The 26,862-nt window shown below is 39.3% G+C and overlaps 1 protein-coding gene across 4 annotated transcripts in view; it reads right to left on the minus strand.

Annotated features, from left to right (window-relative positions):
- Positions 1-26,862, minus strand: part of STXBP5L (syntaxin binding protein 5L) — a 203,076-nt gene that overhangs the window by 22,014 nt on the left and 154,200 nt on the right. For 2 of the 4 annotated variants that reach the window (XM_014286793.3, XM_005433322.3), the window contains 2 exons: positions 20,830-20,895; positions 143-313 (listed from right to left, as the gene is read on the minus strand). In XM_014286793.3, coding sequence (XP_014142268.1) covers positions 143-313; positions 20,830-20,895 — 237 coding nt within the window. Of the gene's footprint in view, positions 1-142; positions 314-20,823; positions 20,896-26,862 lie in introns of all 4 variants that reach the window. The other 2 variants (XM_027816931.2, XM_027816930.2) reach the window with 1 other exon arrangement.

Consider the following 26,862-nt stretch of genomic DNA (forward strand, 5'->3'; position numbering starts at 1 on the left):
CAGGGGTTGTCCTCATTCTGAACACTCAGATGAAGACAGCAGTTCAGGGCAGTGACTAGGACAAGGATCATGCTGAACTCATTTGCTTTTACACCCGGTGAGAAATTCGCAAATACCTAGCAAAATATTCATGGCTACCCACCTTCTGTGGTGACTGGGAGAGAAATCTCCATGCAGGCTGCGGACTGCGCTTTTCTGAAGGGGGGCCTCCCAGGCCCTCGGCGGTTTGCTTTTGAGACATCTGCACTGGAAAGTCGTTTTCCTGAACTGCAGCTCTGGGATGTTGGACTTGTACAGTGACCGTTCACGTGATCTGGAAAATAAATGCATTAAGTGCTAGGTAAAGTGCCCGCTTCCAAAATTTACAATGGAGGAGAGATGCATGTTCAGATACTTAAGAATGAGTTAAATAGCATCTTCTGAGAATAACTACCCATTTGTCTTACCGACTCAGTAAGTATATGTAAGAATAACTCACCATCTCTTTAAGGTATACTTTGAAAAAACCCCAAAGGACACAGAACCGGTGCATGTTCTTGCAGCTGCAGATCCCACAGCATTTTGTTGACCTATCCCCACAGGCAATTTATCAAGATACTGCTGGTAGCACCGCCATCCCTGCTGTTGTGTCTCCTAACAGATACCAAATACATTTGAACACTATCTTTCCTTTTTGATGTCATAAGGAACTGCAAGTATAATTTACCACAGGATAGAATTTAGAGCATCTTCTCTAGCCAACTCAAAGCTGCACAAAACAGGCACCTAACTGCCACTGCTTGGGATAAAAGCAGCCATAATATTGCTAAGTCTTTTATTCTTTATGTACCACACAGATATATTTTACTGCTAAGGAAACTGACTGCTGAACAGTTGATTTGTCTGCTACAGATCTAAAGGGATGAGGCTAAGTCCTTGGACCCCTGCTAGAGGCCACGGTCAATCAGCACAGTCGCTGCTGTCTGCTGGGGTGAGAAACAAACCACGGCTGCTTTGACCCCTGCCTACATTCGCCTGTTCTTCCCCACTGGCAACAGGTCTTTAAACCACGACAATCCACTGATTGAGGCTGAGATCAGAGTGGGTTGGACTGGATTGTAAAATATTCAGCCAATATTTTTCTTCCTCTCATGTTGGGTAAAGCAACATGAGAAGAATTACCAAACAAAATTTTCCCCTCAATATACAAAGGGATGCACACTGAGGTATAATTAAATTATTTTTGGTCTGCAAGTAATTCATACTTACTAATTTAAGTAAACAGCAGGTAATGAGCATAACAAAAAAAGACTTCTGCAAGTACACTGACTACTTCTATTCAAACTATGGAAGTCAATACTATAGGTATGGACAAGCCTGGAGTTTCTTCCTTCATCTCTAAATGTCAGTTTATTTATTTCTGAGAATTAGTCTCAGATTCTGCATATAAATATCATATTTTGTTAACTCTCTTTGATTTCTATTGTATCCAAGAAAAAGATGAACGTTAATATACCAAGATAAATTTATCTCTTGGTTACTATGCCATGACAGCTCCACTGTACCTGTTTAAAACCTATTTCTATATTCAGATGATAAAACAGATTCTATATTGAATACAGCATATAGCGTGCTATTATATGTAGTCTTCCAACGTGTAAGTCATGTCCTTTCCAAGTGAAAGTAGTATAGCCTTAATGAACAAAATTGGAAAGAATTGTTCAGAATTACAGTTTAGAAAGCAATTTAGTATCTGTACTGCATAATGAGACGGCTCTGTAGGAGACACAATTTTCATGATCCTTATCATGTTTCTTAATAACATGGCTATTAACTGAGCTAACAGCAGATATAAAGCTGATGTGGATGATTCATTCAAGTTATAGTCAGGGAATTTTCCAAAATATGCAGGAACTATTCATATATTTCAGCAGAAAGTCCTTTGAGACGGGGGCTTTGTTCAAGGGCACAGGCTGACTGTTCAACCTCAGCAGCAGACACATCCTCATCCAGCTGCTTCCTTTCTTCAAAATTCAGTTTGTGTGAAGGAGTTGCAGCATGAGATCTAATTATCTCCAGGGGGATCCTAGGAAGTGGCGAGGAACATAACAGAGTAATAAAGAATCATATTCTGTAGAAACATCAACAACATTTGTGAGGCCCTTTCCCTGAACCTTGTACAGAACGGGCACGATTCATCTTAACCCCCCTAGTCACTTGGCCAAGTTTTAAGATAAGCGCTGCCATGCTTCTCTTGGTGTACTTGCTTGTCTCTGTTACCTTCAAAGGCCTGAATTAAACAAAAACAATCAGTAGGAGCTGGGTACATAAACCCCTATAACTGTTTTGACAATGCCATTCCAAATAACCAAAGCCAATTCCTGTGTTAAAAAAAAGTAATAAATCATCAGGCCTCATCCTAGAAACTGCAGGGACACCCCTTCAAGTACTGAAGTTGGAGAAATGCTAATGAGTGCTACAACAACGAGCAAAAGAAGGTTTTTAGTGATCAGCTATGTGCTTTTCTATGTTTTAACACTGCTCTGTTCTTCTGATTAGATATGATTATTTTTTAAACATATCCAAGGAGCAATGCAGCTCTTCAAACCTTAGTAAAACCAAAAAGACACTGTACAAAGAGTAATATAATTATGCAAAGTATGACTGCAACATTTTTGTGGAGAAGCTGAAAAGAATCAAGCAGATAAGGACCACCCAAATCTATGAGAAAATCCTGTGTGTGTAATTAAAAAGTAATTTCTCACATTTTTTATAGGATAAGCTCAGTGATATAAAACATTTCTAAAGAAAGCTTACGTCCTATTTAAGAAAGAGTTCATTACCACATTGTCTGGGAAAAAAAAAAAGCGTGCAAGAAAAGTCACCCCAAAGAACAGAGAGAGGAGGCTTGTAAAAACCTGGCTCTCCCCCCAGCTTTGTTTGACTGCAAGGAGGAACAACATACTACCTTTTTTCCTTGCTGGCTTACCGCTTTTGTCACATGCTCACCGGGGCTGTTCTCATAAGAGAAACACCAGTTGATGCTGGAGACCTCAGCACTGGTACCCGAGAAGCAGCGCACAGATCGCTCTGTGCCGCACTGCAACAGCTCCTAACGCTCTCCTCGCCTGGGGAGAAAGCCCTGCACAAAAAGCCCCCTTCTCTTCCCTACCCTTTTCCACCACTGCACTTGCCATCACCTCCTATCCCTTCCCGTGGGTGCTGCTGCCCGTGAGGACAAGGCAGTTTGCGTTACATGCTCTGGTGCTCCCAGACTGCAGCAGCAAGTACCGGTTACCACTGCACGGCCCGGGGCAGCCTGGCTCAGCAGAGCTTGCCCTCCAGGCAGTCTTCAGACTGGGTAACAGCCATCCCACTCCGTCAGGGCAGCCGCTTTTTCTCCTGGTTGTGGGTAGTGAAGTAAATAGCCAGGGCTCACTTTGTAGCTATTCTGTTCATTAATTTAAAAATGTAAGGCTCGTGTAAGCCATTGGAAGTAATCATAGCGTATTACCCCATGCCACAGTGTATTAGTCCATTTCATACCGATTTATCTCCACACATTCTATCTAAGATATATTAAAATATGTAAGACAAGTTCATGACACAAAATTCTCTAATGCTCTCCGTGTGCTGCTGCTACTGCGCAGGTCCTGGTGGTTTGCCTTTGGGCTCTCAGTGTTACCCCCAACAATTAAAAATGCTTTAGCTATCCCCATTACCAAACAGTAGCACCATTCAGTGCAGCGTGCACCCCAAAAACTGCTTAAAAAAAGAAACAACAGTGCTGAATGGAAGGCCAGTGTGTCACACCAAATACCAGCGAGACTATGAGATTCAGAGGAACCAAAGAAGGAACATTAGTTACCACAAACTTAGTGAAACCACTAGAGATTGCACATGCCAGGTGACAGCGGCAAGCCTGCTGGAGCCTCAAATTTGTTGTTTTGAGGAGTATTACACAGGCAGGGAGCATATTACATATACACATGCTGATTTTAGTTTACACACAGTAACATGTATATGTTACACAACCTGTCTTGTCATACCACTGTTCTGAACTACTGGGTGACCTTTGCAAAATGCAAAAGGAACCAAAACATTAGCACTGAAAAGCTGATCTCTTGTTAAAACCAAATGTATTAAAAATGTCAGCAAGAAAGGAAAAACATGTATTTGCAGTTGCTGCCCAGCAAGTTGTGTTACACTGGACATAAATAAAAAAAATTAAGACCATTTCTCTCAGTTCTACAAAGAGATAAATTCTGACCGGAAAACTAGCTGAAAACCAGTTTTTACTAATGATCTGAGAGAGGCTGAGAACAAAGGAATTTAAACATGAGTGATTAGAAGCATTGTAATATCATCCTAAATTGTAACAAAGCAATCAATAAAGGAAGCAGGCGAGAGGTCCAGAGACAGATGCTTTAATATGGAGCAGAAGGAACGTGAAAAATGAGTCCCAGAGAATCTCCTCAACCAACCCTGAGGAACGCAATGTCTACTGTTAAAGGGAGGAAAAGTTTCCTCTGGGGAATTTGTCTGTATTATCAACAAATTAGATTTTGGGCGATAACTATGGGTGTGACTTTACGCAGCAAAGAAATACCTATTTAAATCAAGAAAGAGATCTCCTAACTGTAGAACTGGCCTGAAGAACGGTCTCAGGTTTGCATGCAAAATAATGAAAACTGGTGTTCAAGGCACGTGGTCGTTCATTAGTGAGGACACAGACAGCCACCTTACACTTTCAAGTCAGGATCATGATTTTCTCTTGGTGCAGGTCTGCCAGCCAGGCAGGGCAGGAGGCAAGAGCCCTAGCAGAAGAGGTGAGCAGAGATGTCCTGCCAGCAAAAGCGTCTATTTACCTTCATCAGTTTGAAGAGAAGGATGAATTGCCCTATTGACATACCGCTCGTACATTTAGGTCCGCACTAAGCGCATAATGTGCTGTCATTGTAATGCACTGCCTGGGTAATATAACGGCATTCTTCTCATGGTAATGAACTCCTGTCGTGCACTTGATTCTAGATATTAGCGTTTTTTTGAAAGCAAGGTGAACAGATTTATTTTTCTGAGAAATAAAATACTGTGAAGTGGTTGAAAATGTTGTGTGTTGTCACTGACAGACCCCCTTTTAAAACTGGTATTTTTCCCTGCAGTTATGAATAATGAAACCAAAATACAAAACAACACAAATGAAGAACACTAAGAATATATTACCACGTCATAACATTACTTCTGCCTTATCATATCTGAAAAACCAAACCCGGCAGTGCAAATCTAAAAAATATACCTAGCTTTGTTCCCTGAGAAGAGTGGGAACATTTTGGCTACCTGTATCTAAGTCTGCTCCTTAGATTCCTCTGCTGAATTTCTAGCCATCAGGTGACACCCCACTACCGGACTGAATGTCTCAGAAAGTTCACAGGTCTCAGCGTGCCTCAACAGCATAATGTAACGTAAATTGTTGCTGTGCTTTGTGCAACAAACAGGACAGCAGACAGAAAGCTTGATTTCATTACGAAACACGCCGAGCTGTACAGAGGACAACACTGAAACATGCATGTAGAGTGGATGAACCCCAAGACCACCTAGGATATCAACAACCAATCCTGAGCACCCCTCATTAGTAGCATTGTACCTGCATTTTCAAGATGGAAAAATCTGGGTTTAATTCTCTGGTTTTGCAAAGGAAAGATTTTTCAGAGAGGCTGGATCAGAAACATTTTTTCAACTTAAACATGGCAAAAATAAAGCATGACACATACATGTTGGAGACTTTCCAAACAAAACTCCGCCTTTCCATCTGAAATGAATAAACATAATGCAAGATAACTATAACAAAAGTGTAGTCTATTCTAACCAGGTTCTTTCGGAGATTCTTCCTTTGATTTTTCCAAAACCTTTTGTTTTTAACTAGAGGTAAGAACGTCTGAAATAACTGAGCTAGCACCATTTCACAGATGTTAACATATACATAGTTTGCTTGCAAATACTTAACAGAAAAAAGCATAGGCATGGTCAATTTAGGCATTCCAAATATAATTAGATTTACACACAATTTTAACGCAGCAATGAAACAATCCTAAAAAAAAAACCCTAAGTTTTTCCAAACTCGCTAACATTATACATCATAGATTTTGACAGATTTCATACCAGGTCACTGTAATAAATAAATCAGTAACAAGTGTTCATTCTTATTTTAGTGTTGCAAACCCAAATTTTATAGTTGGTAACCCCTGATTTAGAGTTATTATTTATCCTTCTTTTGGTATCACTTTGTTGTCAAAAGTACACATGGGAAATTATTACTCTCTAAAAACTCTTCTGCTTGCATACACAGGTCACTTCCTAAACTTTGGATGGTGCTTGAAGTGCAAACAAGGCAACAGGACCACCTGCCTCCTGCCCGAGTCTCTGCCTACAGCTGACGGACTGTGAGAGCTCAGTCCCAATCCAGATTACTCACTAGAGAGGACCTCTGGGTGCAGGCAGGTCTGGTAAATCTATACGTAGCCCCAGATTTTGGTTGCTGGAGGGAATTACAATCTGAGAATTGCACAGAGCCCACAGAATGGAAGAATACTATGTATGTGTTGGCACTGCTTGAAAGGGGTGGAAAAATGACTTACCTTTGAGAGTCCTCAGTAAGGAACTCCTCTTGAAGTGAAAACAGAGAACGTAGGAACAGAGAATATCTATTACACTGTGAGCCTAACAGCTCCCTATCATTTTGTTATTATCAACTCGACAATGTATGATGATCTTCACTGCTTGTTTTGTTGTTTCAGCTAACAAATTTTACTGCCTTTCCTTCGTGACTACATTTAACTATCAGTTATAAACATTTTAGTTAGGGTATAATTTTGATAATTTTAAGCACTTACCTTTCCTTTAAACAACTTGCTTGTTGAATCTCCCATATCAGGTTTTTGTTTGTTTGTTTTAAATCTGGAAGCATTAGAACTCAGAACACAGCCCCTTTTGGCATTTGAAATATAACCACAGAGCACATGCCTACTCTGCTGTAATAGTCAGCAGTTAACCTGGTGGTCAGCTCTTCTTGCTCTTTTTTTTTATTCTGGTTATTTGAACTGGCAGGGTGCTAATGTATCTGTTAATACAGTTTCTCTTTTAAAAATTTTTTACCATAAACCTTTCCTTATTTAATTAAGGAAGAAACCGGTGCCGTCATACACCTGACCTTCAGCAGATGAAAGAGATTCTTGTCTAGTAGGGTTCTAGCTACAGAATATCAAAATACAAACCTGAAAAATGCAAAATTGCAGAGGCCAAATGCTTAAAACCATTTCTGTAAAAGACTTTCATCCAACCTACAATGTTTTTCATCTTAATAGCAACCAAACTTGCAGCAAAAAAGGCAAATCGCACTGTGCACTGAATCAGTGAGAGCACAGCCAGCAGCCTGGGGGATGTAATCGTCCCCCTCTCTCTGGCACTTGTGTCACAAGTCCTGTGCCCAGTTTTGGGCTCCCCATTACACATAAAATATGCACATACAGGCAGGAGTTCAGCAGGGGTCCACCACGCTGTGGTATGGGAGCTGGCACACATGATGGAAGGGGAGAGGCTCGGAACTGGGTTTTTTCAACCTTAAGAAGAGAAGACCAAGGAGACCTTATCACTGTCTGCAACTACCTGATCCAAGTATGCGGAGAAGATGGAGCCAAACACTTCTCAGAGGGCACGGTGATCAGATGAGAGGCAAAGGACACAACTTGGAACACAGGGAATTCTGGTTAAATGTAAGGAAAAACTTTTTTCTGGTGTGGATGATCAAATACTGGAAGAGGTTGCTCAGACAGGTTGTGTACCCCCCGTCCTTGAAGGCATCTGAGACTCAGCTGGACACTGTCCTGACCTACCTGCTCCAACCAGACCTGCTTTGAGCGAGGTGATGGCCTAGACAGCCTCTAGAGGTCCCTTCCAACTTTAATTATGCTATAATTCTAAGTGATTCCTCAAGTTAGCTGCTATTTTCAGAATGAAATTGAATAGAAATTACCCTTCTAGAAGACGATACACACTGAACAGTCCACAAAACCCTTTGAGTGTAAAAAGACATAAAATTTTCAATGTATATTGCCAAGTAAGGCAAGAAAAGCATTGTTACTGCTGGACGTCTGATTTGCCTTTTCTAAAAATGTCAGACAGCAACTCACACAATTTAAAAATTTCTGACATGTTCCTTAGCATTGTAAACAGAATCACAGATCCAGGAAAACTAGTCTAGAACTTTCCACTTAAAATCTACCTATTTGCCCAATACAGCTTCAAAGTTTTGCCAGTGCCTAATGTCTGCTGTAAAATACTTTGAAAGGGTAAAGCAAGCATTGATGTAACCCCACTGCTTATCCTTAAAATAAAAATCAGGTCTTCTTTATGATATCTGGGTACTGTTTCATAGGTTTGGGACCACCCAGGAAGTGACACTACCCTTGCAATGAAATGCAAAGGCATTGAATGACGGATGTTTTCATATTATAATTCTATTATGATATGCATAAAGCATTAAGGAAAGAACAACCAGATTCCACAAACCTCATAGAAAGTGGAATGCAGGGTTAGAACCAAAGCGCCATTGTCTGACCCCTACAATCATATTTTATGAAGCCAACTTTCCGAATTGAAGTTTTTGGGCTCTGCATCAGAAGACATTTCTCAAATCCTTGCAAAAACTAAGCTTATTTGGTACTTTGTCTAGTTTTTCACTGCTGTATAAAATGGGAGACATTAACTCTGACCTGCTAAAGAATTCATTCACTGCTTATAAATGCAGAAAGCATAAAAAATTATATTAATCGTTCGAAGATTACAGCTTAGCAAGAGGAAACAGAAGATGTCTGTCTGTAATTGCATTTTATTTTGTTCTTTGGCTAATAAAATCTAGGTGATAGCATAAATTTGTACAGTGAAACCATCTGTTCACAGGAATTAAACAAAAATCAGCAGTTACCAAGTATCTACACCTTTAGTTAGGACTTTTGTCTAGCTCCCTGTGATCAGCTGGAAACTCTGTAAGCTTTTAATAATATAAGCAGAAATACTAACATAAAGAAAATTACAAGCTGATACTTAAAGTGGCTGGTGAAGCAAAGTTAGAAAACTCTCATATTAAAGCAGTTGTATGTGTCTGGATATATCCCAGATTCTCCACCTGATTAAATTAGATTAAATCATTCCTTTCACTGCAACAGTGCGTGGAAGTGTAGATGATCTTTTCAGAAAACTTTGGGAAAGAGTATTAGGTTAAAAAATAAAGATACTATCATGCAGAGCTGCCTCTGCAGGATAACAGGGAAACTGTACAGTACAGGCAACAGCAATGTCATGTTTTTCTTTGGCCAACTCGAATAAACCCTGGGTTACTGTGGTCTGCAGTATCCAGCCCCACATATGGCAGAGTCTCCCGTTTCTCTGGCGATATGGCATCCACAGGGGACAAACTCTTCGGCAAGGGCAGACAATAATCACTACATCGAAATAAAAAGATGCTGAGGTTGACTTTATCAGTCATACAAGGGTCGAAATGGAGTCCCAAAGTACCTTTAAGTCATGAAAATCCTGACAAGGTTTAACTAGAACACCCTGAGTCATCAGATTATTCCCTTAAATACTAGCAAACTACTCCCCAAGCAATTTTCAGCACTTGCAGCACCTCCACCTGAAATAGATTTAATTTCTACTTAATCTCTACTATTACAAATCAAAGCAAAATGAGAGTAAGGACATTACATGAGCCAGACCCTAAGAAGGGAGCAGAACTGTAAGCTGCCAAATGCTAATGTGCTTCCCAACTAGCTGCAGTTGGTGCTGAGAGCAGGTGATGCATCAGCACTCTGTAAAGAGCTATGAGCCAGGGCCAATGCGATGGACATACGCTACCTTACCGTTTAAAAATGGTGGCCAGAGTATCTTTACAAAAAGTGTGGACCAGAGAGTACTGTTATCCCCTGAATATTCAGACTATGGGTACAACCTCAGGCAACAGCCAAACAGTGGCTAGATAATCTCTAAGAGCCCTGCCAGCATAGCCAGGGTATTTTGAAGCAGAAGTAAATGAAATGAAATGCAGACATTACTCATCACCTTTTCCAGGAACTCTTATTTAAATTTAGCTTCTTGTGTTGGAAACGAAGGGCTTTTTCCAGCCTGTTGTAAACTAAGCTATCTATAATTCAGCACAGTTTTAATGGCTAGAGTAATTAACAGGAATCTTCTGCCCTTCAAAGACAGTCAGGAAGGAGAACTGAAATAAGTTTTTCTGTTTTGTTTCAGGATTTTTTTTTTTTAAAACCTTCTTCTGCATTGATTAGCCATGAATATCTGCCAGTTTATACACTGAATGTTGCTTCCACATACTTTATCCTTAGCAATCCACCAGGCTTCTTGGTAATATGAGTACAGAGTCCCCAGTAGCTGTGGCAGTAACAACAAACAGAATGCTCAAGTGACAGTTTTCATAATACCTTTTGGTGTGTTTGAAGCTTTTGAAATTATTGGAGTTCCACCAGTTTCTGCAAGATTTTGAAATAGACCTTCTTAGACTTATTTTTAGTTTATATTTAAGTTGTTCTACAGTATTAAAATGCAATGGGTACAGATAAATAGAGGAATGGTAGAAATATGACTGTTCTGAAATCAAAATCACAGACAGGATTATGTATTTCATTAATCTTCAAACTTCCCTACATATGTCATACATTTAAGATGGACCATCATGCCTCCTATGCTCTTAGGTTGGATTTAACTTTTACAGCTTTCCTTTTGTACATAGTTGTCCTGCTCCCCAGTCCTGGGGGTTTTAATGGTTACAATATTGTCCAGCTCCCAGCATGATTACAGGAAAGCTGATGATAAGGCAGTTTTTACCTCTGATATGCAACTTCTTTATATGACCCAATAAAGCCCTCACTGCTTCTAGCCAATTTGTTTCTTGCATTTCTGAAAATCTATAAATCCAGTCTTTTACAGATAAAATTTACCTTTCTTTTGTGTTATGATTTAGGATCTAAATCTATTTCATGCTATGCATCCTTCAAGATGATATATTTTTAATAATACTGATAAAAATAAGTTTGATCCGTGGAATATGGTTTAGCCTTAGGTCCTACTCTATGGTTATTTTGGTAGTCTAAGTATTTGCCTACCCTCTTAATAGCTGCCCAATTATTTAGTGATAAATATTAATTTACAGGTCTATAGCTGCCTACATCACTCCTTTTACCTTTTTGGAGTATTATGAGTATTACAATAGTTCATTTTTTTTTTTTTTGGTTGTGTGTATTCCTACATTCCTAGTTTCTTAAACATCACAGTTGATGGAGTAAGTTATTCCAACTAAATCCCTCTGTACACGAAACCTGCACAATCTGAATTTCCCAGTGATTTTTCAACATTTATTTACTTAATCTTTATCAGGAGCTATTAGCAGTTCTCCAAGTTCTTCAGTCATTTATAATGTGGAAGACACGTTTATTACCCTGCCTTTTGCCTTGGGGAACAGTGCTGCGTTGGTTGATACATGCACATGATTCCTAGTGACAGAAATTAAGTTCAGCTGCATTATGCAAGGATGTAATCTAACTTTTATTTCTATCTCTAAAAAGACACTCAAAGTAATGAGGCATGGCTACATGGCTTTTTCAGTCATCTTACACAAGAAACTTCCCATGAGAGCAAAACTAGAAAGGACTTCTTGAGACTGAGAATATTTAAAGACAAGTATAAAAATCTTTGTGTGAACCACACATTCCAACCCGAATGCCAGGAGCAACCCCCTTTATGTGGATATTTAAGAGGGCATTATCTACTCCAAATATTTTTAGGTTAGGCAAGATGTTGAATTTTCATTTTAGGTTTCTTGAGGTGAAATTTTTACTCTCACTATGCATTTCCACTGAAATATTAAAGAAAAATTGAGAAAAAGGTAACAACAAACTGTGTACTTATCAGTTGGGTGAGGTAAGTCTCAAGGAGAGGGCTGAGATACAAATGGCTGATTTCTGATCTGACTTCTCAGAAGTTCAAAGACACTATAAACTACAGATGTACTACCGTCTTATCACTGTCGTGGCTTGGAATTTGTACAAGTAAAGAAAACAGACTAGCGCATGCATTGGGTGTTACAGGCAGAGATAAACATCACTGACAAGCAGTTATAATGGCTCAAGCAGGCAAAAGGTCCTGGAGCCTTTTCATAGTAAAATGTTACACACAGAGTGTGTAATGATTGACAAAATACATCTACATGAAATAAATAAATATTCAACAAGCAAAATGCTGACAGCTGCCAACAGAACTGTATGGGTTAATAGGTGGTTTTTAGAAAGCCTTTTCAGACAAAGCCTCCGAGGTTATTGTGTTATCTCATGAATCAGTTGGTAAAATGTTTTGCCAATGAATGTAAGGAAGTTTAAAGCTGTTGGCTTTCGCCTACCGTACCAAGATCAGTCTTAAGATCTGTTGGCAGACTTAACTTTCTTGATCCTTTAACTGAAACAACAGAAAAAGGAGAAAGGCAGTTGTTAATAAGTAAGAAAGAAAAAGGAGCGAGGGACAACAACATGCCATCTTGTGCTTAACATCATGTTGCAAATTTGTAGCACTTTTTAAAATCAGCATATAAAGGCAGAATTATGGTTTAAATATTTTCATGTACACCATTCAGCAAAATGAATGTAACTGAACAAAGAAGCACTGGAATAAACATTACTCCAGCTCTCAAGAAGCGAATGGTGCTTTACACAGCTTTGGCTGTGTGCTGCAATATCTTACCTTGTGATGACAGGAATGATTAAAAAAACCTCAAATGAGATTAAGGCAAATATTGCAAATGCTGGTTATGCACCATAGCACAAATATTTAAACACCTGGAAACCAATTTAATAAGAGGGTGCAATGAAATGATGAGTTCTGATGACATCATACCTCAAGATACCATTTGAAAAAGAGCGGGCATATTGTACAGGTAATGGAGACAGAACACACCACTGGAATATCACGGAAAGGAAGACAGATTGCACAGAAACGAAATACAGCAGCTTTGGGATATAACATGGTGTTATCTAGACAACAAAATATTACACTCAATTTACTGGAAATTTAATTGTCTGCTGTGTTCCAATTATGCAAGAAAACTATGATTTTGCTTCTGTTCAAAAATGTTTTCATTTCCTTATATGCGAGCACATTTTTAAACAATGAACACCCGAGAACTGAAATGAAGCATGTCTTGTAGCAGCCAAAATGGCATTAAGTTTATTAAAAGAATGCCTTAAGAAATCTTTCATTAATTATTCAGAAGACTTAATGTCCAATACGGTTCTTTCATTTTGCATTCACTCAGTATTTGGTCACATTGTTTTCTGGCTTTTACCCCTTACCCATACTGTCTGTTACTAGAAGTGAACAATAAAGTTTTTGGCAGCTAACTATTATACTTCTACAGAAAGTCCCACACGGTAAGTATCATAGTGACAGGAACACAGGGACACATGAATATAAGGAACAAGTCCTTTGTCATTTCTATTTAATAAGCTTTTAGGTCAGAAGGATGCCCAGAACAGCCACTTACCATTTCAAGTCACAGAGCCCCTAAAAAGAAATTCTGTTTCATTCTTTCATGGTGTCATAAACTACGAAGCCTGCAATGTGGTAGAAGAAAATATCAGCTGACACCTACATTAGATGCTTTTTTTTTTCTTTCTTCAGGGAAGAGCAGGAGAGCCCTTCAGGCTCTTGAGCAACATTTCGCAACCATACCATTTGAAAAAGAGCGGGCATATTGTACAGGTAACGGAGACAGAACACACCACTGAAATATCACGGAAAGGATAGCCCTCCCAGTAACACATTTCTAGCTGTCACTTTAACTGGATGCTTTGGGACAAGGTGAAAAGATCTCTTCAGATCAACCCAGCATCAAAATACACATTGCTAACACTACTACGTGAAAATTCTCTAATTTAGATACCGAGTGTTAGGCTCCCACGTCCACTTTAGGCACACACACTAACAGCAGCTTGATTTTCAGAAGAGCCTTTTAAAACCATTCCATTTATCTGAGCAGCTGTCATACACTCTTGCAGACTGGATGGAGGATACTGCTCCAAAAAATCAGGGCTTTGCTATAGAGAAAAAAGCATCATTTGTGATAAAACCTCCTTTTAAAGGAAGGACAACATCTGGCCCAACCAGTCTGCTGAAAAAGGATTCCCAATTCCTAAGGAAGACTGTAGGACACTTTACTAACAGACTAGGATCTAGATTAGGATATTTCAGAGCTATAAAACCTAGCTGCAAATAACATCAGGAGCTTCTTTAGTGCTGTCATCATGGAGGCTTAGAGCTTTGCAAATTGGTGGTTTATTTAATGCTTTAATTTCTATGTTACAGGTGCTTCTGTACAACAGGAATTATATGTCTTGTGTTATATGCCACAGCTGTTCCCAAATTGCCGTATGTGTGTCTGAACTGCAAGACGGCAGAAATAGCTCCCAGCTATTTGTGTGCAGGCTCACACGGCACATGCAAAGCGTGCATTTTCTGATTCCGCTGAAGGACTGTAAACAGGCTTGATTTGGGAGCTGCCACAGCTGTGCGCAGTCAGAGCGGGCACACCACACTGAAGGCTGCCGTCTAACAGGCTGAGCATGCTGAACCGGCCGAGGATTGGAAAGGAATATATAGCTGATGACTTGGTTTATGGGTACAGCGCTGGAATAGAGGACATGGGGAGCAGGTGGCCAAAGGAGACACAGCGCAGGGAAATGCAGGAAGCGCAGCTGAGGATGCCAGGAGTCACTCCTAGCGATATCTCCATCACCAAATTTGGAAATTTTTGGTGTAGGACATGATTGTGCTAGGACAGAGCGTGGACCCCTGTCAATAGAAGTATCTTTAAAGGTAAAAACAAAAGGAGCAGCTGGTTGCTTTCATGATTTACTGTGATTAAAGCTGTGCTTATTTTTTTTTATTAGGTAAAACTAACCTTTTACTGTTAAACAGGCCAGAATGCAGATATTATGTAACCTTTTTTTAGTACCCAAATCGTGTATATTTTACTCTACATTTATTATAAAGGAGGATCATGCATGTAATCCTATCTTGCTGAGAAAGAGCTTTTGAAAACCAGTTTAATTTAAGGATGGAGTATAAAGGTTAAAGAGGATAGGAGAGTGGTTTGTTACCGTTATCTGTTTGCATTCATGCTGGAGGCAGCCAGCAGAAATTGTGATGCCACAGTGCAAGGGCCAGACAGCCCCTGCCCAAAAGATCTTAATGTGTAAGAAGTCAAGTTATTGAACTGTGGGATGAGAAAGAGGCACAGACAGAGTTAGTAAGTACGGTCTGGCAGCTAGCTAAGCTGAGCACCCCGCTCTCCAGACCTGACAACATCCTATCTCACAGCCATACGGCTCCCATCACTCTTTCAACGACAACACCAAGGCACAACCGACAAATGCGTGCTTGCAGCTATGAATTTGGTGGTGTTTCCTTCAGCTACTACAGCAGGACCGTAGTCAGAGGATTTGATATTTTTTATAATGAAGGTGACTTCATAGAGCTATTTTTCTGTTAGGGAGCTTCCACCTCCCCAACACTTTGGAATATCAGTCCCAGTTCCCCACTGCTAAAACATGGATTTAAGAGCCTAATATTTAGCTACCTGGTTGGACAGGGTACACAGTAAGGTCCTGGAGATTTGGCTGCTGGGGGTCAGTGTACAGGCTGCCCATTTGCTTTGGTGGCCTCAGCAGCACTTTCCCGTAGGAGCTACTGTCAAGCTGACCCTGACTCCCTCTGCCCTGCGCTGCAGCTCCTGCCACGTCACTGCCACTTGTGCCTGGCCACTCCTGCTGACCCGGACCCAGGTGCCCGGACCGACATCCTCCCCGGTCCCTGGACCTGCCTGGCAGTCACCGGGCCATGTTTAGTCCTGGTGACCACCCCCAGAGCCACCCTGCTCCCTTGCTTAGCTCCTGCCTCCCCAGGCCAGAGCGGCCACCCGCCCCCGTTGGCGAGCTCCAGCCCCCTGGAACCCTGAGCCAGGCACCACGGGCTGCACGGGGGCCAGCCCTGTGCCAACCACCACGGCCCCAACCCAGGTCCCCATTTCCTCCCCTCCGCCACCTCACACTGCTCCCTGCTCCTTGCTAATCCCTACGGACACATCCCTTCTCAAGACCTTAAGTAAGAGCGAATTCATCTGATCCGAACTCCCCTCACGTATTGGAACAAGTGATAAAATGCACCTCGTATTCACGGTGCAGGAGCTAACCTCCCTTTAACGATTAATTTGCCTTCTGACTAGCAAACATTGTTTTTACTTCAATAAGTAGAAATGGTTATGCTGGCAGTGTTATCAATAATTAAGATTCAAAATAAATTACACTCTTTGTTTTCCACGCACACAAAATGTTTTGAAAAATTTACTTTCTTGCTTGTTTTCCAGGAGAATATAATGTTCAAACTGAGCCACATCTCTTCAGCTACTCTGCAGTTACCCATGAATTAAAAAAAGGCAACTTTTAGAAATTTAATAATATTCTTCTCAAAACAAAGCTATTTAAAAACATTTCATGTAGGAAAGCAGAAGCCTGGCATGACATGGGCCTAATCCCAGCAGATTTCATCAGCAGAATGAATCAGGATAGCAGCGCTTGGAAATCATGGTTCTTATAAAAGCTCATAATCTTGCCATTATGAACCTGTTCCAATGCTCATGGGAATCAACTGCAGAATTCTTTACATAGCCTTCTCTAAGCTTTATAGAATTAAAAGCATTTTGGATGTGAGCCCCCAGTGTGAAAATGATTTCTTAAGAAAAAATATAAATGCACTTTCAGTTTAGAACATGCATTTGAGAAGTCATTCTCCTATACACAGACTGATGACGTTCTTCCTTCTGGTCTTTGAAAAAAAGTCAAAATTGTCCATCACATCTTACACAACAAAGTTAAATGATCTCTCAAAGATGCATTTTCATGTGCTCACAGTATATTCGCAACTACTTCCATACAAAGCTGCATGGAAGTGGCTAAACAGTAAGGGACGTATATATTATACAATTATATATATTATATTCCAAAGAGCCCCTGATTAAGTTTTCCTAATGAGATGATAAAAATAAAGGTAAACTTTACTGGAATGGGTACCGTTCCGTAACACATTATGTAGTCATTAACTGTGTTACTCCACAGAGCACCATTCACGTTAGGAGTGCTTACAACGCCTCAGAGGGGCTTTTTGGTTTAGAGCTACTGAGCTCTCCAATAGCGCCGTGAATGTATGCAAAGAGTGACTGCAGCACAAAGCCCTAACTTTTGACCTCCAAATGGCAAACAATGATCAAAATGCAGCTTGACTTTCTCCATCAAAAGAACACGGCATACACGAGTAAGAAGAAAATAGCCTGATGGAATTGAAAAATCCTGGCCTCCACTGTTCTTTATATGATCTGTGGGGTTTTTTAAGCCAATCAAATACCGTTCTATGGCATGCCGTGCCGCACCACTGTCTCATGAAACATACTTTATATAGATAAGGTTTTTTGGGTTTTATTTTAAAGGGGTTATTGTTCCACAATTTTTACCAATGTTATTCCATATATATTGCTATATCTGGAATATATTTTACTTACAGTGGAAACACCACCACTCAGATATTCACAAATAAGCAGAATCTTTCAAATGGCTTTATTAACTTTTCGTCTTCCTGTATAGTACTGGAAATCCACCATTATAGTATTTGAATAATGATTTAATTAAGATACCAGTGGTTAAGGAAGATTATTATTCTCATCTGCCTACCATTCTTAAAATGCAAGGTTGTCACTTGCTGCTACTCTCTGTGTGGCGCTGTGAATTTCACAAAGATTTTCATCAAATGGTTTAATTTCATGTTCTAGTCTGAAAGACATACAGAACGGCATTCTGATTTTTCAATTACGTTGTCTGCAAAGCCATGCTTTAGCAAACAGAACAGGAGGAGCAGCTGAAAAGACTATCTTGTGAAACAAGTTTAAAATATTGCTTAATGGAAGAAGCTGGATTTGTACTGAGTTAGAAACTAGCCCTGCATGTAAAACAAGGAGCATCCTTCAGCACGGAGTCCCTTGCTCAGTGCTCCAACACTCCTATCAGTGATAGAACACAAATGCCTAATCCCGATTTGGGGCAGGGGACAAAAGAAACAAAGCTGGCTCTGCAGAAGCATAGTCAGAGGTTTAAACACTGACAAGCAGTAGGATGTAGGAAAAATATATTTTTCGGGGAAACCAAGATGGTTCAGGCAGGCTAAGTAATGTTCAGGATCAGACCAAGAGATGAGGAGGAAGATTTTTCAAGTTCTTCAAGAAGCCTTTATCAACACTGTTCTTATGGGCCTGACTGGAACTGAAATCCAAGTTGCTAATGACTCTTAGATGTAAAACTGTTTGCATCTACATTGGCAATTAGCGTGCTGGAGGGATTCTTCCTAAGCATTGTCCTGGAGCCTCAAAGCATGCATGCAGGCACATCAATGTTGTTCCTCAAATCATTCCTCTTCTGATGGAACTAAGGATGGAGCTGCTTACTGGCATGCCATCACGTGCGTAGCGTTTGTCATGTGACTAGTGTCCTCAGGCTGTTTGCACTTTGCATATGTATTGTACAGGGGGCCGGTAACTGGCACGAACTTCACTGCCAGGTGAAGAACTGGCATTGCTGTGGTCTGGTGACCATAATGAACTGCAACAAAACAAACTGTTCCTTCTGTCTTTACAACCTCATCGGCTGGTGACGTAGCCATACCCAGTAGGACCCTCCTTGAGCAGCAACTTGAATCACTTGACTCAGCAGCCAAGTGTGCCTTCTGTTTTCGCTGAACTTCTGGAGGATAAAGTCTTGGATCTTGTGGTCACGGGTTTTACAAACACAGCTATCAGGGGACTCTGCAGAGTACAGGACACCTCATTACAGAGCTTGTGTGCCATGAACGTTAAAGAGATCAAAGGCAAGACTGGAAGTAGAAGGATCCTGCCTGACGAACCTGTAACTATGCAGATCTGCAAGTTGTGTTCTACGAGAAAGAAATGTCAGCCAGTATAAAGGCTGAAGTAGCTGCGAGCCTGTGCTGATAAGCACAAGGTAGTTCCACAAGTTCTTAGGTCACACAGATGACTAGACTGGATTGCGTCCAGTTTTAGAAAGATGTATGCCAAAGCAAAATCATTTTAGTTGTGCATTAATTTGAAAAAAGAAAAATAATATCAGTCACAGTAAAAGTAACTTCTATTTTAAAAAGCAGTTAACTCTAATAATAGTTTCTGCCTACAAAAATTGCACCTGATTTCCCATTTTGAAGTTTCAAATATAGCTTGGAAAACAACATGGAAGGGCTAAAATAGGAAATATTCAGAAATATCCCATGTTTTCCCTGCTGAATGATCTCCAAAACAGAAAAGCAGAATAAATTTTGGAGCAAATTATCTTAAATTTATCTAAAACAGATATTTCTGATCAACAGCTGAATAAGAAATTGAATTTAACTGCAGAAAAAATAAGGTTTTATAGGAGTCAGTCATCATTATAGAACTTAGCATATGCACAGATGTTTACCAAGTCAGTGATCCCTTAGTTTTCAGAAAAGAGAGAGTTTCTAGCTTTTTTCTGGAGAGAGGATTGAAAGGATGAATCCCAGTTAGCCACACAGTAGTCTTAATTATACTGAGTTATCAAATGTTTTATTTTAAAGCCCATATCATGAGTTTGAGGCCCAGCTTAAGAGTTTGAGCTAGTGTTATACCAATATTTCACTTTGATATTACCATGTTTACAGAATTCGGTTGCAAATAGTACAAGGAAATATATATTTCAAAACAGCTGTTTTGTTTTAGTTCTTGATACGTCAGGGAAACCCTTTTGTTAGTGTCATTTTTCTAAGTTACTAATTAATGGCCTCCATTCCAGATTAATATGTCCTGTTATAATAAAGTAAAATACGTGAAATAATATCAGAGAATTTGAATAGCATCTTTGTGGAAATTTGTTACTGAAACTAAGGCAAAAAATCTATCAATACTTACCAAACTACAAGAAGTGTGATATGCATACCACAAGCAAAACGAATGTATCACAGCTATACCTCCTTATTTTCCATCACATTTAAAAGTCAGCTACTAGAAAGGAGTTCTAAGCAACGATTTTTATAAAGAGATCAATGCGGACTAGGCACTTGCAGGAAAAAAATCTCTAGGAATGAGATCAACTCCACCTTCTGAAGGACTATGGGTAAAATGGGAAACGTTTATAAATTTTTAAATGGCCAAGATTTCACTGCTGGGTTAAAGCGGTTGGTGACTATTTTAATTTGAGGTTACGCTTCCAGTATAAATTACATAACTTAGCCACTGGTGAGTTCTAATGGTTAAAATTTACCATCTCCATATTGCTGGTTTTCAACTAATTTCTCTGCATGCACATATGCATAATATATATATAAAATTACAAGGTCTCCCTACTGAAAAGAAAGAAGTCAAAGTCTTTTAAGAAAACAAGAGAAACAAGCCTCTAATAGGAGGATATAGGAATACACCTGCATGATGTTGTTAATTCAAATGTTTTCATACTCTTCACCTCAAGATGTATCATGTACATGTAATTTTTCTTTAAGTAAATAGACTTAGGATTTTATTGTGCTATGTAATAAGCACGTCTCCAGTAACTCCTTCTCTTTGGAACTGTAACTATGCACTTCACTTCTTTGGGATTGATGAAACACAGTGATGCATGACATGAATGGCTTATACAGACTGCAGGAAGAGAAGCCAATCACCTTTACCTGAAGTGGGAGACTTGCAACGCTCTAGCTCCAGGGAAACTGGACTGTCACTGAGTTCAGTCAGGCCTGAAAAACGGAGTTAAAAAGTTAAGTTACAATCTAACAGGGCATGCTTCAACTTTCTTGGCTGATGGTATTCTGCACTTTAAAGTCAGTTTGGAGAAAGAAACAGTGTGAAATGTGAGGCAAATATTTTCAGGTAACTGCAGTTATCAGGCTGTCACTGCAGAAATTTAGGTCTGGTTTTAAAAAATCATGCCTCTTGTTAACTCAGGTTTGTTTTCTGAGTGCCTCAGGGTAGACAAAGAGTGACTGTACCTAACAAGAGAAAACAAGTAAATATAGTTTAAAATTTAAATGTCTGTGATATGAATCGAACTTACTCATCCCTGTCAACCTGATGTGAAACAACTCAACAACTCTATGCTTTCAACTGCTGCAAAATTAAGGGAGGAGACCTTAAGCCAGAGGGAGAAGAGGAAAAAAAACCCCAAAACCCAAAAAACACCCCAGTACTGGTGAAAGAAGAAAGCGAATAAAAAAAAATAAATTACTGCTACTACGCAATATTAGGAACTTCTCTAGGAATTCACACAGGACAGCTCTTTTTAAAGGGCACAGAGGCAATGGTAATGCTATCTGAATGTAACACAGAACTTTAGGACAAGATAGCTCACGTACTGTTCATAAATACTTGTGAGGAACTTGTTTTCAGCAGTCTACAGTGGAAGACGGCAACAAGTAATCTTAGTTTATACTGCTTAAGCTCAGGCTTGTTTCTGTGATCAAACTAAGATTCCACCTTTGGCACAGGTCACATGTACAGGTTTAAATGTGCCTTTTGGCATGCCAGGGGCGGGGTGGGGTGTGAAGTCTGAGCTCGTGCTATCCTTTACCATGGCCTAGCTGCTGAGTGGGTAAACTGGGCACGGCCGTACCTGCTCAAATGTACCCTTCATACGTACCCCATGGTGCACGCTTGCTATATGGAGCCCTGCCACTTCATGCTACTGGGGACTGGCAGGCAGCCCAGCACCAGGCACCTGCCTGCTAGAAACCGGCCTCAGCCCTCAGGTCACAGAGCCTAAGGAGCGTTAATCCACATTCAGATGTGCATGACTGTCATGCCTACACTGTGTTTACACACGCTCTGCGTATGTATCCTGGAAGTCAAATGTCCTATTGCAACCTTTCAATGTGCTTTAAGCTGGCACCATGACTCCTGCAATGTGACATATTTTAATTTTTATGGCTTCTGGACCCTCAGGCTCACAGATCCTCATCTCTAAAATTCACAGACTCTTGTTAAAAAAAAATAATAAAAAATCTGCTACCATTGGGTGACCAGTGCTGTTCTCTTCATATTGAAAACAATGGGACCTTAATATCTTTTTAATTTTGAACTTTTCTGAGAAATGGGAAGAATCCAGAGTCCAAAAAAGCAGATTAAAAACCTTCTACCACTAACCAAGCTGTGTGAGTGCTTAGAACAACTTTGAGCATGCTTTGGAAAAACAGCAGTATCGATTTGGCGCATTAAGTCAGTAGTAAAGACATCTTTGCTCCCGATTTTTAAGCAAGAAAAGATCATAATCTAGATACTAATGTTGAAAACCATATATATATATATGTATATGTATATATATATATTTTTTAGAAGCATTCTTGAATCCTTGAGTCAACTTAGAATCTGTGAGGGAATTTTATGTTCCAATCAATTGTGAGTCCAGTCATTTTTGCTGTTATGACTGAATTCAAGAATTGCAGCCATTTAGGGACCCTCTCTACATATAGCTTTCTTACATCAAGTCTTCTACCCAACTCTGGTGTTTCTGTATGTACCTAGAGATTTGGGACATAATTGGTTTTTGCTGCAGAACTGCAAAGAACAGTGGGACCAAGTTTGGCACATTCGCATAGCATCAGAGGCCTTGGATAAATAAAATGAAATATTAAACATTTTCTTTTGTAAACGCAGGATTTGACATACTAATATATTAACAGTATGGTTACGATGTGATTAATGAAATGCTTCTAAACCTTGTGCAGTTACTATTCATGATAGTTACAATGTCAAATGCCAGGTCAGATTTTGCTTCTAAACGGTTTCTTTTTTGTGTGTGAGATTGCAGAAATGATACTACAGCTCAGTATAAATTATGGTGCCACTGACTTCAGTATGAAAGGTACCAAATTGCACCACTGTTCTGAAAAACCAAGAGCAACCACCGTGAGACTACCACAAGCCCTTTATGTTTGGCAACAGTTTTCCAACTTAGAACAGTAAAGATACATTTCAGGTTATGGTGAACACGTGAACTTCTCTACAAATCTAAATGACTTGTCAAGTCTCTATCACCTTTAACAATGGCCACCAACAGATGCTTTTTTAAAAAAAATAAAAATACAGTAAGTCCCCATGTTAAGCATAAGTGGTACTACGTGCCCTGCACAAGGGCATTGTCTTAACCTCAGACACTTAGATTTGCTCAAGCAATTTCTTTTTTTTATTTGCTTAAGCAAATAAGCAGATTTTCTCCTGCCACAAATCTTTCTTGCTCAGAAATATTATGACTTATTGTTATCCACCCATGTATCCAGTCTCTTTTAATCTTACTAAATTCTAAATCCCAAAGTTGTTACACAGCCATGAATTGCACTATCATCCTTCACTGAAGGGAATAAACATACATTTGTCAATTTTTATGTGTTGCCTTTGATTCCATTAAATGTCTTTTGTTTCCCTTTGAGATGAGGAAGGCAGCTCTCAAGCTTTTCTTTGTACTACTGTTTATTTTCTACTGTCATCTCCTTTGTAAGGAAACCAAGCTAAATCTTTTCAATAATTTATCATGTGTATTTCCACACAATTCAGCTTCCCTCGAATGTTTGAGAGACTGCAACAGCTACTGAAGTTAGATTACAAATATATTTTCATTTTGAAGTTCTGTAAGCCCAATCTGTGTCCCAAGACATTTTAGCTAATTCTAGTCAAAAACCCCCATCCCAGCAAATTTTGAGTCCAGGTAGAGCAAGAACACAGCAGCAAAACTAAAGGCAAATAACTGAGACTGGCCATGTAAACAACCACCTGTGAGAAGATACACCCACTGACATTATAAAGAAGTGGGCTTTGATTTGAAAAAAATTATAAAAATGTGAAAATCCTGCAAGATGTAATTATATCACATTAGGCATTAAAGCACTTTAGAAGACATTTCACAGGATGGCCAGGGTTGGAAAGGACCTCTGAAGACCTGCTAGTCCAACCCCCTGCTCAAGCAGGGTCACCCACCACGTCCCATGGATACTTTTCAAGATTACTGTAGTTTCCATTTCCTCATCATTAGGGGATCAAAAACCCCATACTGTCTATAGCAAGGCATAACAACTTTTAAGAACTCATAATTTAAAATTTCTATCTCTGATTAAATCCTTCAGACTGATTATTTACTTAAAAGCACCCAAAGCCAGCACATCTTTGCTTATAAATAAATGAATTATAATTTATCATAAATATTCACACGCCAATAAATAAGCCCAGTGTTATCTTAATCCATCATCTTCACAATGAATTTCCATACTATGTTTTCTTTGTGTTTAAATATGATGTGTTCCTTGAAATGACAGTTAGTTCAGAATATAGCTGTCGACTTAAAACTCAACCTATATTAGCTTCTACTGTGTTGTCAGGTGTGATTTAAAGTGTCAATTACTAATAGCTAATGACTCATAACACAGTTTTCCATGTCCTCCTGTCAGACCAAGGTTACTTTTGCTCACATCCTCTCAAGGGACTGGCCTGAAAGAGGAACAAGGAGATCTCACTGAAAATTCTTCATTCTGAAAATTATTTCCTATGGATCAACATCCTTTTAAACTTGCTGACTTTCTGGATGCTTCAAAAATTTATTTTCTTGTTTTACCAACAGATGGTATGAATTTCTACTAGGAGATGCAAATTGCTTTTACAAGTTGGTATTGGTATTTTTATATTCTGCTGCAAGGATGATCTCTGTAGATGCAGTAAATGTACTTGTTTTAATATCTGAATATATGTTGCTATCTAGCACTAGGTAATAACATGTACCATTTTATTTCAACTTAAGAGAAAAAAGAAAAAAAAAAGGAATCCCAACCAAACACCACCACAGTTCTGCACTACTGCAGAGAGAGTTTATTTTATTTGGCTTGGCACATGCTCTCGCTACAAAGGCAGGTGGCTGCCAGCAGCTGTGTATCAGAAGGGGCAGGACATCAACACCAGAAAGCTACCTCCAGCTCTGCACTTACCTCACCTTAGCCTCTTACTTTCCTCAAATTACTTCCCTGCTAGGACAATTTGGTTTCAGTCTCTGCTGTTATGTATGTCTAGAACTCATCACATTTCTCCTTCTAATTTCTTCTCTTCTTGCTTCTCCCTTCCCACTTGCACCTCCCAAACCAGAGCATGTGCTGTCTTAATCCTTAAGCCCACTCTAGTTGCTTTTGAGTCTAGCTTACACACGTATACATTACTCTTACCAAGCTCTCTATAGATGTATTGGCTAGGACGTGAAACAATTATTTCACCAACTGTGCTTTGAATATTGGATGACCTTGACATGGGTGATTTTGTCTTTCCTTTGGAAAACCTCTCCAACATACTGCTTCTTTTCCTTGTTTGATGGGGTTTTTTTCCCCTTTCGCTCTTTAGTTGCAAGGCACCCCAGACTGAAACATCAATACTTTCTCTCTTTGTCCCAGGATTTGAGGAGGTTCTCTCACATAAACAGGGCAATAAATATCTTCTTTTGATATTTGAATGATTCATAAATATGCATCTCTAACTTACATGACTTCCATCCAAGTTAAAGTAGTAATCCTGTCTTTCTAAAATTTACTCACAAGTGTCCAGACATAAATTTAACATTGCCAAGATAAACTGCTTTTTTGTGCTGAATTCTCCTCTTTACTACTTCAACGCAGCTGACAGCACCACTGTCTTCCCTGATACTCTAATCCACAATACTGTTTCATCCCTGGGACATCACACTTTAACTCTCGGATTCCGGCTGAATACTGAACTAGACTGTTTCTTCCTGTAAATCACCTCAAAAATGACTGACAAAAAGTCTAAGTATTTTGCTCACTGATAATCTCTTTTTTGGCTTCAGTGCCTGCAAGTCTTATTTTCTCAAACTGATCCTCATGAAATTATCTTCCTGGTTCATTACTTAATTGAATCAACTTCTGACATGCCTTCCCATTAACTTCCATTTTCATTTATATAACCCTCAAAACTTTAGACATAATGCTTATGTTATCACATGACTGCTGCTGCTTTTCCCTTAATAATATCAGCTTCAACTACACAATTTCCAAAAAGAATTTATTTTTCTTTTCCCATCATCATCTCTTATGAGAAGAGATAAAGTTGTACGCAAAATCCTAAATCCATTCTCAATACCCCTTTTAAAACTCCTAACTCAGATAAGACATGTAACAAAACATAACTTGAGAATGACTTAGCAAGATATTTTACAGTCTCTGATATTCTTGCCTTGTTATCTTATTGCCTGGTGCATCTTTCAGATCATACAGTACATACTCTTGTATAAATATCAAATGGAAAAAGCAATAACCAAATAATTTTTGAGGAAAGAAATTAAGTTGTTAATGATCTTGCACAAGAGTCAGACTCATACTCTTCAGTTATGATGTATACAGAAAGATTTTGTGGACTTTTCTGATTTTGTGGTTGAAGATGGAAACAAGGTCATACATTTTCAGCTATGAAAAACTGTGCTCTGTGCCTGTCATTTTGAATGAAAAAGTTGGTTATTTTTGCTCTTAGAATTTATTAATTTTTCAGTAGGGGAAAGCCCCCAAACCTTTGACTTCTGTCTGTCCCTCGGGTTCTCTGTTACACACCTGACATTAGCCAGACCAGACTAAAGCTTTAAGACATTATACACCAAATCTTTTTACGGACTGCTGAATTTGTAACTGGACTAGTTGTTTAACTAAACAGGCCACCTTTTATGAAGTACT

The sequence above is a fragment of the Falco cherrug genome, chromosome 5 (genome assembly GCF_023634085.1).
Source record: "Falco cherrug isolate bFalChe1 chromosome 5, bFalChe1.pri, whole genome shotgun sequence".
NCBI lineage: Eukaryota > Metazoa > Chordata > Aves > Falconiformes > Falconidae > Falco > Falco cherrug.